At 46.8% G+C, this 13,904-nt stretch overlaps 1 protein-coding gene across 1 annotated transcript in view; it reads left to right on the top strand.

The window, feature by feature from the left end:
- Positions 1 to 13,904, top strand: part of ITGB3 (integrin subunit beta 3) — an 88,863-nt gene that overhangs the window by 43,929 nt on the left and 31,030 nt on the right. Inside the window, exons 6-10 of the mRNA XM_033918966.1 lie at positions 908 to 1,069; positions 1,661 to 1,756; positions 8,379 to 8,468; positions 12,949 to 13,083; positions 13,333 to 13,762. Coding sequence (XP_033774857.1) covers positions 908 to 1,069; positions 1,661 to 1,756; positions 8,379 to 8,468; positions 12,949 to 13,083; positions 13,333 to 13,762 — 913 coding nt within the window. The remainder of the gene's footprint in view (positions 1 to 907; positions 1,070 to 1,660; positions 1,757 to 8,378; positions 8,469 to 12,948; positions 13,084 to 13,332; positions 13,763 to 13,904) is intronic.

Here is a 13,904-nt window from a genome sequence, read left to right as displayed (position 1 = left end):
TTGCAGAGAAAAGAACACATTCTTGCTAGGGTTACAATATGGCTCCAGAAAAAGGAGGATGGGTTGAGATATCCAGGTTTTACTTCCACAGTGGAAGTAAAACCCAGATGTAACAATCTGTCATGCCTCACCCTACAGTGCAGTGGTACCAAAGAGAGAGGATGGGTCCATTCACAGCTGATGCCAGGTTGTCTGATGAAGATCCATCATTCTGGGTGCCCTTTCTAAATTTGTCATCTTGGGGGGGGGCTTCATTTTAACTGATGTCACTGATCCTGGTTCCAAAATAAGCTCTTTTGAATGGTATGAGGGGAGTCATTTCATTGTATTAAGGTACAGTAAAACCTTGGTTTGTGATCATAATTCGTTCCAGAAGCATGCTTGTAATCCAAAGCACTCGTATATCAAAGCGAATTTCCCCATAGGAAATAACAGAAGCTCATGGCTATTTGTTCCACAACCCAAAACCTTTAATTGAAAATACTATTCGTACTTGTATTGCAAGACCTCGCTCATTTAGAACAGTCACTACACTATTGCTGCGTCAGAGAGAGAAGAACCATCGGCTCAGTTGTGATGTGTGTATACTGTATGTACTTTTACTGCAAGACATTGCTTGTATATCAAGTTAAAATTTAATAAAATGTTTTGCTTGTCTTGCAAAACGCTTGCAAACCAAGGTTTTATTATATACTGTATACTATAGCTTCTCTCTCAAGTTCAATTCTTGTGGGCTGTGGAACTCAGTTTAATATTCACGTCTAGATTGAGAAAGTCACGACTTTGGGCTAGACAGCTGAAGCGCTTTCCCCACAGATATTAAATTTGTCAAACCCCTTGCAGGATCATGTCACCCTTTATAACCCCTGTCAGGTTTTAAAATCTGTGTGGATGCATTTCCCTACAGGACAAGATAGGTTGGAGGAACGAAGCTTCCCGCTTGCTAGTGTTCACGACAGATGCCAAGACCCACATTGCTCTAGATGGAAGGCTGGCAGGAATCGTGCAACCCAATGATGGGCAGTGCCACATTGGGTCAAATAACCATTACTCTGCCACCACCACCTTGGTAAGTGCTACAATGGATATCTGTTTTAGGCCTAGGAAGAGTTTGGCTTGCCTCAGGCAATCAACTACAGGAAATTATGAATTGGACCCAAAGATGAGAAATTATTCTCTCCTATAAAAATGCAGAGTGAAATGTGTGCCTTCTCCTCTTTGTTCTTTAGTTGATGGCTTATGTATGGCTTCCTCTTCAAGGAAGAGGTTTTCACCATTCATGGAAACCATATCCCAAAAGGGTTTGTAGGCTAGGAGATGGCTCAGGAACCACTGGAAGATGTGAAAACATAGGGAAGGGAATAGCAAAATGAAAGAAAGAGATCATTTAAAGGGAGATAAAGTGATGGCCAAGGCTGGGCTTGGAAAGACTTCAAGTATCAGCATATGCTGGGATAGAGTTACAGCAGAAGACAGAACTTTCTAGAAAGATGATGAACTCTTTACTTTAAACAGTGCCATCACATCAGGAATAGCTTTATCAGTCCCTCAACCTGATATACACATCTCTGAATTTTGACTCTAAACCTCTGTCATAATTTTGTATATTTTTAGAATCGTATAATATTTATGTAATAATTTTCATATTGGCCTTTGGCAGGATTATCCATCGTTGGGTCTGATGACTGAGAAACTTTCTGAAAAAAACATCAATCTGATTTTCGCTGTGACGAGTTCCGTTGTGGATCTATACAAGGTATGTGTTGCCCCTTTCTTTGGTCAGGGGCAATAAACTGTGTTTGCTTCTCAGATGCCTGAGCTGTTGGGTTCAAACTGCCATGCTCTAAAACCAAATCAAAAGCCTGCTCCACCTTCCGAGCTCCAGCTAAGCTAGTAAGAGAACCCTGTTGCCTCAAAGCCTTGACTTCTCTTTTTTATGCTTCCTTTACTCCACCCCTTTAGGGTGGTGAGGAAGGCTAGAGATGGAAAAGCCACATTTCCAGAAATAACCAAAACCATCAGATAAGGTTTTTCATGTTTCCTTAACAAAGGCTCAAAGGGTAACCATAAACTTCTCTCTCCCCTTCTGCAATATTTATCTATGATGGGCAGCTGTGGAGCACAATTAAAGAAATGGTAGGTTCCAGTGAGAGAAGAGAGACGCAGGCAGATCAAATGACCCATATAGGCTGTACTCTTACTTGAAATATCTGCCTTTCTGGAGCCTGACATCAGCTCAATGAAAAGGCATGGCAGGAGTTTAAAAAGGGAGGGACTTGATATACTGCCTTTCTGTGTGGTTACAATCAAGGTGGTTTACATATTTTTTTTAGACAGGTACTTATTTTGTACTTAGGGCAATGATGTGTTAAGTTACTTGCCCAGAGTCAGAAGAGCTGCAGAAGGAATTGAACTCGCAATCTCAGGGTGTTAAGGCAGCACCGCTAATCACTAGGCCAAGAGATATTTCTATAACTGTGTGTCTGTAAACAGACACCCAGAAGGCTCCTGTCCTTGATAGAATACTAGTGCATATAATTTAGGCATGAGCACTTGCACCAGTCATAGAGTTGTGTCTAAATTCTGGAAATAAGCACATAACTTACATAGAAACATGATGGCAGATAAAGGCCAAATGGCCCATCTAATCTGCCCATCCACAGTAACCATTATCGCTTTCTCTCTCCGAGAGAACCCATGTGCCTATACCAGGCCCTTTTGAATTCAGACAGTCTCTGTCTCCACCACCTCTTCTGGGAGACTATTCCATGCATCGACCACCCTTTCTGTAAAAAAATATTTCCTTAAAGTACTCCTGAGCTTATCACCTCTTAACTTCATCCTATGCCTTCTCATTGCAGTTTCCTTTCAAATTAAAGAGACTCAACTCATGCACATTTACATTACGTAGGTATTTAAACATCTCTATCATATCTCCCCTCTCCCACCTTTCCTCCAAAGTATACAGATTGAGATCTTTAAGTCTGTCCCCATACGCCTTATGATGAAAACCACTTACCATTTTAATAGCCTTCCTCTGGACAGACTCCATGCTTTTTATATATTTTTGAAGTGCAGTCTCCAGAATTGAACACAATATTCTAAATGAGGTCTCACCAGAGTCTTATACAGGGGCATCAATACCTCCTTTTCTTTAGCACTCTCCAGACCAGTAGAGGTTAATCTTTACGAATGGGTATATATCCAATCATGACCAGCAGGTGGAGACTGAAAACAAAACTGTGGAATAGTATATAATATATTCCCTTCTCTATTATCCCAGGACAAGCAGGCAGCATATTCTCGACATGTGGGTGACGTCATCCACAGAGCCCCGTCGCGGACAGTTTTTCAAGCAAACTTGATTGAAGAGCTCAAAGTTTGCTAGTGCTGCCCATGCATGCGTGTGCCTTCCTGCTCCACTAGAGGGCGCATCCCCTCCTCGTGGTCTTCAGTTCTTAGTTTTCCACGGAGCCAGAAAGCCCTGTCTCTGTTCTCTGCGTTTCTCTAAGTGTGTTTCTAGCACTGCGGCTTCTTTATTTTATTTGGGAGTCGCTGTGTGCTTTGTTTGTTTCTTTTTCTTCTTGCTCATGCGTTTTTTTCTCAAAAAAAAAAAATTTCGTCTCGGTGACCGGGGACTCCCAGTTTGCCGTGGCCGCTTGGCTCGCGTGGCTGCGGCCGTTTGACTACCTTATGTCCCGGCCCCTTACCGGGTTTAAGAAGTGCTCCCAGTGCGGTAGGGGTTCAGCCGGGGGAATTCCTGACTTCTCTCGCTCTGGCCTATTTGCCTGTTTCCATTTGGGCCTCTCATCAGCTCTTTCTTCGCTTTGCGATATTGGGTCAGCACTATCAGTTCTTTGTGCTTCCCTTGGGCCTGGCCACGACTCCCTGGACGTTCACCAAGGTGATGGTGGTTGTCGCGGCGGCATTGCAGTTGGAGGGCATTCTGGTGCACCCCTACTGGGATGACTGGTTGATTCAGGCGAAGTCGTTGCAGGAGAGCACCCGGGTTACGGCTCAGGTGGTTGAGTTTCTCCGGTTGCTGGGCTGGGTGGTCAACCTTTCCAAGAGTCGGTTGGTCCCAGCTCAGCGTCTGGAGTACCTTAGGGTTCTGTTCGACACCTCCTTGGGGAAGTTCTTCCTTCCAGAGACCCGGGTAAGCAAATTGCAATCTCAGATTCGCCTTCTTTTGGCGTCCCGGTGTCCTCGGGCGCAGGATTTCTTCCAAGTCTTGGGTTCGATGGCAGCGTTCCTGGACGTGGTGAGGTGGGCGCGGGACCACATGTGACCTCTTCAGTATGCTCTGCTCCAGAGGCACAGTTTGGATGTCCCTGTCCCTCTGCGAGGCTTGGCGCGCTGCAGTCTTCGTTGGTGGCTCCAGACCTCTCATCTGGTCCAGAGGGTAAGTCTGGATCTACCGCAGTGGACGGTGCTTCTCATGGATGCCAGTCTCCTCGGTTGGGGGGGCTCAGTGTCTAGGTCATTCAGCTCAGGGCACCTGGTCCATGGAGGAGGCATCCTGGTCGATCAACATGTTGGAGACTAGAGCCGTCCATCTGGCGCTGTTAGCCTTCCGCTCCCTCTTGATGGGCAAGTCCTGTCGGACAATGCCATGGCAGTGGCTTATGCCAATCATTGGGGCACCAAGAGCGCGCAGGAGGCGGCTCGGCTCGTGCTTTGGGCAGATCACACCTTCTGGACCTCTCGGTCTCTCACATAGCCGGGGTGGAGAATGTTCAGGCGGACTTCCTCTGTCGTCACATCTTAGATCCCGGAGAGTGGTGTCTCAGTCCCGTGGCTTTTCAGTTGATAGTGCAGGCTTGGGGGCAGCCCCTGATGGACCTGATGGCCACGAGTGGCAACACCAAGGAGTCCCACTTCTTCAGTCGTCGCAGGGCTGGACTGGCCGAGGGTCTGGATGCTCTGGTTCAACCATGGCCAACAGAGGGGGCTGTTCCCTCAGTGGCCATTAGTGGGCAGAGTTCTTCTCCGCATTGTTCGCAATCCGGGTCTGGTGGTTCTGGTGGCTCCGGATTGGCCTCGACATCCGTGGTACGCGGATCTGGTGACGCTCTGGTGGTGGATCCTCTTCCTCTGCCTCTCTTGGATGGCCTTCTGACGCAGGGTCCCGTCTCCCTTCTGTCTTATGGCTTGGCTTTTGAAAGGGGTCGCCTTGGTAAGAAGGGTATTCAGATAAGGTGATCTTTACACTCTTAGGGTCCTGAAGGCTTTCTTCCTCTCAGGCTTCTGTGCGGGTTTGGCGCCTCTTTGAGGGGTGGTGCGAGGTGCGGGGAGTGGTCTCTTTTCGCGCTTCTCTGCCTAACATCCTAGAGTTCTTGCAAGATGGCCTGGATAGAGGCCTGGCTTGGTCTTCTCTCCGGGTTCAGCTTGCGGCCTTGTCAGCCTTTCGGGGGTTAGTGACAGGTCAGCATTTGACAGCCATATGGCCTATCTAATCCTACCAATCCATATCATCCACTTTCTCTTCCTCCCTCTAAGAGATTCCACAAGCCTCTCCCATTCTTTCTAGAATTCAGATACAGTCCTCGTCTTCCACTTCCACTAGGAGATTGTTGTACGCATCCACCACCTTTTCTGTAAAGAAGTATTTCCTGAGATTACTTTTGAGTAGGGTTGTCAGATTTCCTCTATTAAAAAAGAGGACACCTGGATCAGTCCCGTTCTGCCCCCAGCCTTGCTGCATTCTGCCTCCACCTCCACCTCCCTTGCCCTGTCCCCACACAAACCTCTCCGAGATTGGGACCACATCTGGAGGGCATCTGTGCATTTGCGGATGTCAACACAATGATGTCATGCGTATGACATGCATATGACATCATCACGTTGACGTCTGCACATGCACAGATGCCCTCCAGGCGCAGCCCTAAGGTCAAGCACTTCCAAAACCTGGACAAACTGCTGGGTTTTGGAAATTCCTCTGGGCACCCGGATAGTCCTCTAAAAAGAAGTCATGTCCGGGTTTTCCTGGACATCTAGTAACCCTACTTTTTATCGCCTTTCAACTTCTATTTTTATAGGGTTACTCCCTCAGAGTGAACCATCATGCTCTTAGGTCTTGACCATACTTGGAATGTTACATAGATGAGGTTTTTTGCTTCTGAAGACTTCCCATCTCATACAGGTTGGGAAGCCACACAAGGCAAGTTTATTTAAGGTATGTTTCCCTTGGAAAATTGCAATTAAACTGTATATACTTGAATATAAGCCAACCTGACTATAAGCCAAGGTAGCCCTTTTCCTCCCCAAAAGGAGGAAAAAGGGTTGACTCGAATATAAGCTGGGGTGTTAATATTCAAGTGCCGTGCTCAGCATCCCGCCCCCTCCTTCACTCCATCCTCTGCCCTGTCAGGCTGTGCTCCCAGTCCCCTCCCATCCTACACTGCCAGGCTCTGCACCCTGTTCTCCCTCCCTCCTTTCCTTCCCTGTACCCTCTTGCTCACAATGCCTTGCAGGCCTTCACCGGACCTGCTGTAAGACCTGGTGGTCCCGTGGTGGGTTAGGCCAAGAGGGATCTCTCCTACTTCCTGTCCTGACCGACTCTAAAAACTTTTACTTCCCTCCCCTCTCCCACATATCTTTTGAATTCCCTGGCAGTCTTGCGGTCTTGCAGTGAGCTGGGACAGGAGGGAAACCCTCCCATCTCTGTCCTAGCCAACTAAGCCAATTTTTACCTCCCTCCCGCCTCCCCCGCGTACCTTTCAATTTCCTGGTGGTCCAGTGGTGAACCAAGGAGGAGCAATTTTCCAGCGCTCCTGCTGGGCGAAGAGCTGCTAGCTGAATGACTGCTGCGAGTTCTCACAAGTACACCAATCTGGGAGTCAAAATGTCTCCTAAATTCCATACTTTAGTCTGAGGTAGTAAACAAATGTCCACAGGTTAGAATAACAGTGCCTTCTGTTAATTCGTAGAATCTCAATTTTCCTGAGATTTCGTACACAGTAACATAGATGTCCTGGAAAACCCGGATATGTCTTTTTTTTTTTAGAGGATTGTAATGTAATGTAATGTAATTTATTTCTTATATACCGCTACATCCGTTAGGTTCTAAGCGGTTTACAGAAAATATACATTAAGATTAGAAATAAGAAAGGTACTTGAAAAATTCCCTTACTGTCCCGAAGGCTCACAATCTAACTAAAGTACCTGGAGGGTAATAGAGAAGTGAAAAGTAGAGTTAGAGGAAAAATAAAAATAAAATAAACATTTTAACAAGACAGCATTGATCTAAATACTTTGGGAGGTAGAAGAGAGGAGAGAAAGGAATAGAAGCAGAAGGGGGAGCCGTTGAACAGTAGAATTCTGGAGAAATTTAAATGATAGAAATAGAACAAAACAAAGACAAAAGGCAAAACAATAGATAAGATTAAAGATAAATCATAAGCTGGAAAGAAAAATAAAATAAAACTTTGTCTTCAATCCACGGTTTCAGCGTCAGTGATGAAGTGGAGCAAGTAAGTTTAGGAGGAGCGATTGACGTTTCCAGAAAGGGATTGTCTGGGATCACAGATGAACTTTCCAAAACCCAGCATTTGTCTGGGTTTTGGAAAGCCCCGACAAGCTCAGGCTGCGTCTGAGAGGGCCTCTGAGCATACACGGATGACATCACACATATCTGCGCATGCTCCAGGCCTTCCAGACGCAGCTGGAGCTCATCCGGAATAAGAGAGGAGGCTTTGTGGGGGTAGGGCTGGAGTTGAATGGGCGGCGTCATATGTCTAGGGTTTCCCAGAGGAAAATATGGTAACCTTATACAATGATGGCAGATAGCAATCAGTATGGTCCCTCTATACTCCCCAGTAAGATGGCTAGAGTCATACTGCTGATCCATACAAATTGTATCCTTCTATGCTCCTGTTTGGGAATTCACCATTTCAAGACTTTCTGACATTGCAGAATATTTATTTTTCACCGGTAGAACTTCATCCATAGAAACTCTATACTTGACTCCAGGGAAGACAAACTCTTCCAATTGGTTTCAAATATATGTTAAAACAGCATCAGATAAAGGGTGGAGCCCTAGGAAACAATCTCCATCACATAACCCATGGCCAGTCATTAAACCTAAGAAGAGCCAGCCTGAGTCAGACCCAAATCCTTTGAGCCCAGCATCCTGTCCCTAACATGGTCACAGAGAAACAGTAGATCACATATCTCATTTCTAAGGAGAAGTAGCGGCTTTCCCCAAACTGTCTGTCTAATGGTTTATCATGGACTTCTCCTCCAGGAATGTAATCAAACCTCTTTCAAATCATGCTATGTTAGTCGACCATCCCCTCTAACAACATATTCCACAACTTTACTGTGCACTGTGTGAAAAATGTATTTTCAGTCTGTTTCTCCTCTCATTTTCTTCCCAGATGTACAGCGAATTGATCCCAGGTACTACCGTAGGGACTCTGTCTGATGACTCCAGCAACGTCATTCAGCTTATAGTGGACTCCTATGAGGTGACTCATTCCTTGCACCAGCTGCCACAGTCTCTAGCATTCTTATACAATAAACCCTGTGCACTAAGTAAGAGCAGCCCCAGGGATTTCCTGGTTATTTCCTAAAAGCGTTGTCTCCTGGTTGTGTGTCCGTTCTTATTGGACCAGAGATCTCCAAACCCACTGAATGTACCCTGGCTATTCCTGGCCTTTCAGCCAACTCCCTCTAACCCCAATTTAAAAATACAGAATTACTACTCCCATAATGCACTAGGAGGTCATACTAGGGAGAGACTGCACTTATCTTACTAGGGAGAGACTGCATTTATCACCTATTGCAAAGCCCCACATACATCACCTCCCACTCCTAGTCCTTCAGTTTCCCTTTTTACATGTACCTTGTACATAGGTAACTATTAGCACTGCCAAGTGAATCCACATCCACCCTGAAGGGGTGATGCTATAAATCAGTGTGTCGCAAACTTTTTAAGCTGCACCACACTAATCTTGGGGCAATGGCTGGAGGGCACCTGGAAATGTGCGGACATTGCAGACATGCGCGGATGTTCTCCAGCTGCAGCCCTGAGCCTTCTGCAGTTGGGGGATGCTGCAGAAGGAGAAGTGAGGAGAAGGAGCATAGGCGCCGGAGCTGGATGACTGACTACAGGATGTGCCTCTCGCCGCAGGAGGCTCGTCCTGCAAGCATTCAGCCAGCGCCTCTCCTCCTCACCGATATCTTGAGGCACACTTGGAATCTGCTAGGGCACACAGTTTGCGATACACTGTTCTAAAGGCTGTCACAGGTCAAGCACTGAGATGCAACATTCAAAGCACTAATTTTATAACACCATATGAGAATCTAGATTCCATTTGAGCATTCTAGTGTGTGAGCATTTATGCGTCAACATATTCGCCTAGGGTTCCATAGTGTTGGTGGAACAGAGTTGAGTTCCTTACATCTGCTCTTTCCTACCTCACTCTCTCCATTTTTCTTTTCCCACACCTGTTTATTATGTCTTTTTATTTCTCCATAACTACTGTCATCAAATATCTTCTGATAAATTCAGTCACTAGCAACCAGTGCCCAGCTGAACATTTCTCAGTATGAGGCTGGATGACTTTCATGTGTTTTATAGAAACACTAGTCTTTAAGCCCATTACATTAACGGGTGCTAGAATATGTATGTGTGTGTGTATTTCTTTCTTTCTCTCTCTTTTTTCTTAGCCTGTTTCTGTATTTCTTTCTTTCTGTCTTTCTTTTTCCTCGGCGGTCCACCACCACCCCTTGCCTGCTCCCCCTGTCCATTCTCCCTTCCTTTTTCTTCCCCTGTGTCCACCACCACCCCTTCACTGGTCCCCTTATCCAGCAGCAGCCCTTCTCCCTTTGTTTTAACTCCCCCCCTGTTCAACAGCACCTCTTTCTTGCTCCCCCCTGTCCAGCAGTAGGCCTCCCTTCCTTTTTTTGCCCCCCCCGTCCATCAGCACCTCTTCCCCTGTCCAGCAGTACCTCTTTTCTGTTCCCCCTGTCCAGCAGTACCTCTTTTCTGTTCCCCCTGTCCAGCAGTAGGCCTCCGTTCTTTTCCCCCCGTCCATCAGCACCTCTTCCCCTGTCCAGCAGTACCTCTTTTCTGTTCCTTCTGTCCAGCAGTAGGCCTCCCTTCCTTTCCCCCCCCCCCCCCGTCCATCAGCACCTCTTCCCATGTCCAGCAGCAACCCTTACCTCCACCGACATCTGCCTAAAGCCGCCGCGGCCTGCAGGCACCGACAGACTCTGCAGCCTACTCCCACTCCTTCCTCGCCGTCTGTCCGTCCCCCTCCCCTCTCCCCGGGAAGCTTTGTTTCCGGCTTTGGCAGCCTCCTGTCTGCGGGCCGGCCGCCCGCGCCGCAGCTCCTCTCTCAATCCCCGCCTGGTGCGGTTCAAGAGAGGAGCCGCGGCGGGTGGGTGAGGAGGGTGAGAAGATCCTGGTAGGTGCGCCTGTGCCCCCCTCCCCCTCCAAATCAGCGGCAGACTGCAAACCGCCAAATGCGGAGAAGACGACAGCCGAGAAAGCTCCACAGTTGCGCGCCTCCAGCCCCCGCATGCGCCCTGAGGTTTAGAATGTTGCCACAGAAGCACACCTCAGGGCGCCAGCGCTGACGAATTTTCAAGAGCGCATGCGCCTCTAGCATTTTATTATTATTGATAGGTTCTGAGTAGAGGACATTAGCTATGATTTGGAGAATGCTGGATCTAAGCATTACAAAGAAGCGCCTATTAAGAGGTCCAGCAACAAGACAATAAACTGCTCTGCTTGACAGGTGCTCAGTAATAATGCCTTGTGTCAGCTCCTGGAGACTCTTTGTTTGGCACCAGACAAGATTGGGTTGAACAGAAGAGAGCGAGTCAAAATCAGAAAGAGCAGATGTTAGGAACGCAACTCTGTTCCACCAACACTATGGAACCCTATGGCGATTACACGCCATAGTCTGGGTATGAGCGTTTAGTATTGATAACAATGCCTCTAATTCTTACTGATCTTTGTGTCTCTGATTCTCATATCTTCATTACCCCCGCTCTCTTTATCATTTCCTGCGCTTTCATGTCGACCCTTTGCCTTTCTTCTACCCTCTGATGGTTTGTAAACATGTAGCTCCTATCCCTAATGTATTTTAGTTTTTTTTGTAACCTCTACTTCTATTGTAGTAGTATTGTAAACCACTTAATACTCACATACTAGCGGTATTTCAAATGTAATAAATCCAATCCAAAATATAGGTGCACCCATTTAAGCCATGTCGATAGGTGTAAATGCACACTTCATTTAATATTCTGTAAGTGATACACATAAATGTTGGACATGCCCATGCACCACCCATACACTTCTCCCCTGTAAAAGTCCCCTCGCCTTTGTGTGCTAGTGGGCACTCAAATCATAGAATACCACTGAGCACGCAGCCAGCACGTATGGTCCATAACCGTAACATTCACTTGCATAAGTGCTAGTATACTACAAATTTGTCCCTGGATTCTATATGTGGTGCCCAAAATTGAGTGCCAATCCAATTAAATTGGCTAACGAGTCAATTAAAGCCAATAATTGGGTACTAATTGGCACCAATTTGGATTCGTGCTCACATCTTGCTTATGTACTATTCTATCCCATAGCTTCCAACCTGAAAGGGGGCAAGGTCATGGGAAGTACATGGGCAGGGTTACCAGATGTCCGGGAAAACCTGGACATGTCCTCTTTTTAGAGGACTGTCCAGGTGCCTGGAAGGATTGCCCAGGTTTTGGAAGTCCTCGAGGTCAGGGCCAAGTCTGGAGGCCCTCTGCGCATTCATGGACATCGACACAATAACATCATACACATGCGCATGAAGTCATTGTGTTGATGTCTGCGCATACACAGAGGACCCCAGGACAGGAGGTTCAGTTGGGGGCGGAGCGGGACCAGGTGTCCGCTTTTTTTAAGGATGAAATCTGGCACCCCTAGTTCAAGGAGAGGCAAACGAGATGTACATACAACCAAAATAGTTACATTTATTGTATTCAAGTCCATAAATATATATCATTTTAAAAAGTCCCAAGATAATAGCGCAATTGGAGAACCAATCTTCTCCACTGAAGTCCTGACTAGGATCTCAGTTTCGGCTATGCCTTCCTTGAGCAGGACTTGATTTCGAATTGATCAATCTGGTTGTACAAAGTATTGAAAGTTCTAAAGCCGTGTCAGTGGGACTTCAGCAGAGAAGATTGGTTCTCCAATTGCACTATTATCTTGGGATTTTTTTAATGATATATCTCTACTTATAGACTTGAATACAATAAATGTAACTATTTTAGTTGTATATACATCTTGCATGCCTCTATCTGATGCTTAGTTTTTACTTTTCCCCGAGGCGAGTTTTTTGTCGTCTTTTTTCTCTTTGTAACCCTAGGTCAGGGGCATTCCTAAAATTTGCACACAGTGTTATAGAATACCAGGGATGTGCACCCAAATTGAGCAGAAACAAGCAAAAGCAGAGATGACCAAGGTGTCAAGCTGGTATACAAACTTTAATTAGAGTCCAACATATACATGAAATTGATGCTGGAAGACTTGCCAAAATACAGCCTATGTGGGGTCTGTGTTCCAATTTGATGCGTATATTAGACTCTAATTAAAGTTTGTATACCAGCTTGACACTTTTGATCATCTCTGCTTTGCTTGTTTCTACTTATATTTGACGCCTGGTTTCAGCAGGCGTAAGCCCTGGCACCCAAATTTGGGGGAAGGGTGCATCAAAATCTACACTCAATGCTATTTTATAATAGGTGTTCATCTCTGATTTTTGAGCACCATATACAGAATCTAGCCCTTGGTGGATAACTTTAGCCAACCTGTTATAGAATGAGAGTGAGTGACCATCCGGCTCCTCGGGGAATCCGTATTCATCCTCTTTACAGGTGACTGAACTCTCCTCCCATGAGCCATCCATTTATCGCCCCTTCACCCATCTTTCATTCGTCTTCTCCCTGCAGAAAATCCGCTCCAAGGTGGAGCTGGAGGTGCGTGATCTTCCTGAGGAGCTGTCGCTATCTTTTAATGCCACATGTGTAAACGGCGAGGTCATCCCAGGGCTCAAATCCTGCTCTGGGCTAAAGATTGGAGACACGGTATGTGAGAGGGCCTGGGAGTGCTGTTTTGGGGGGAGGGGAAGCCTTTGGTAATATGGAGGGTAGGGAAACATCTCAGGGAGAATGGATATGTAGAAGAAGATGGAGGTTAAATACCAGTTTTCAGAGGGGGAAAAGTTTGAAATGGCTAAGGAGCCCACATTTGGCTCTAGGGAAGCTCCTACCTGAACATGCACAGAGAGGGAAACATGAAAAAAAAAATACTCTTATGCCATTTCCCTTTCTTAGGTGACTTTCAGCATAGAAGCCAAAGTTCGTGGCTGCCCTGAGGAGAAGTCAAAAACCTTCACTATTAAGCCTGTTGGCTTCAGGGACACCCTGACTGTCACTGTCAAGTTCAACTGTGACTGTGCATGCCAGGAATTCGCTGTGGCCAACAGTGACAAGTGCAATGGAGGCAACGGGACCTTTGAATGTGGCATCTGCCGTTGCTACCCAGGCCGGCTGGGTCCACACTGTGAGTGCTCGGAGGAGGAGTACAGCCCATCACAGCAGGACCAGTGCAGCCCCCGAGAGGGCTCGCCCATCTGCAGCCAGCGGGGCGAGTGCATCTGCGGCCAGTGCGTCTGCCACAACAGCGACTTTGGCAAGGTGTGGGGCAAATTCTGCGAGTGTGATGACTTCTCCTGCCCCAGGTTTAAAGGAGAGATGTGCTCAGGTGAGTACAGGCCCGGTGGGGTAGAAGGAGGAGGGCGGGGATCTTAGTAGTTGGCACCTCATCAAAAGGTCAGCTGGGAGCAATAACTTGACACAATCCTGTAAGCCAGGGGTAGGGAACTAAGGTCCTCAAGAGCCGTATT

Source organism: Geotrypetes seraphini, chromosome 13 (assembly GCF_902459505.1).
Source record: "Geotrypetes seraphini chromosome 13, aGeoSer1.1, whole genome shotgun sequence".
In the NCBI taxonomy this organism is placed as follows: domain Eukaryota; kingdom Metazoa; phylum Chordata; class Amphibia; order Gymnophiona; family Dermophiidae; genus Geotrypetes; species Geotrypetes seraphini.
Note: the sequence above shows the minus strand (reverse complement) of the source record. Positions and strands in the feature narration are given on the sequence as shown.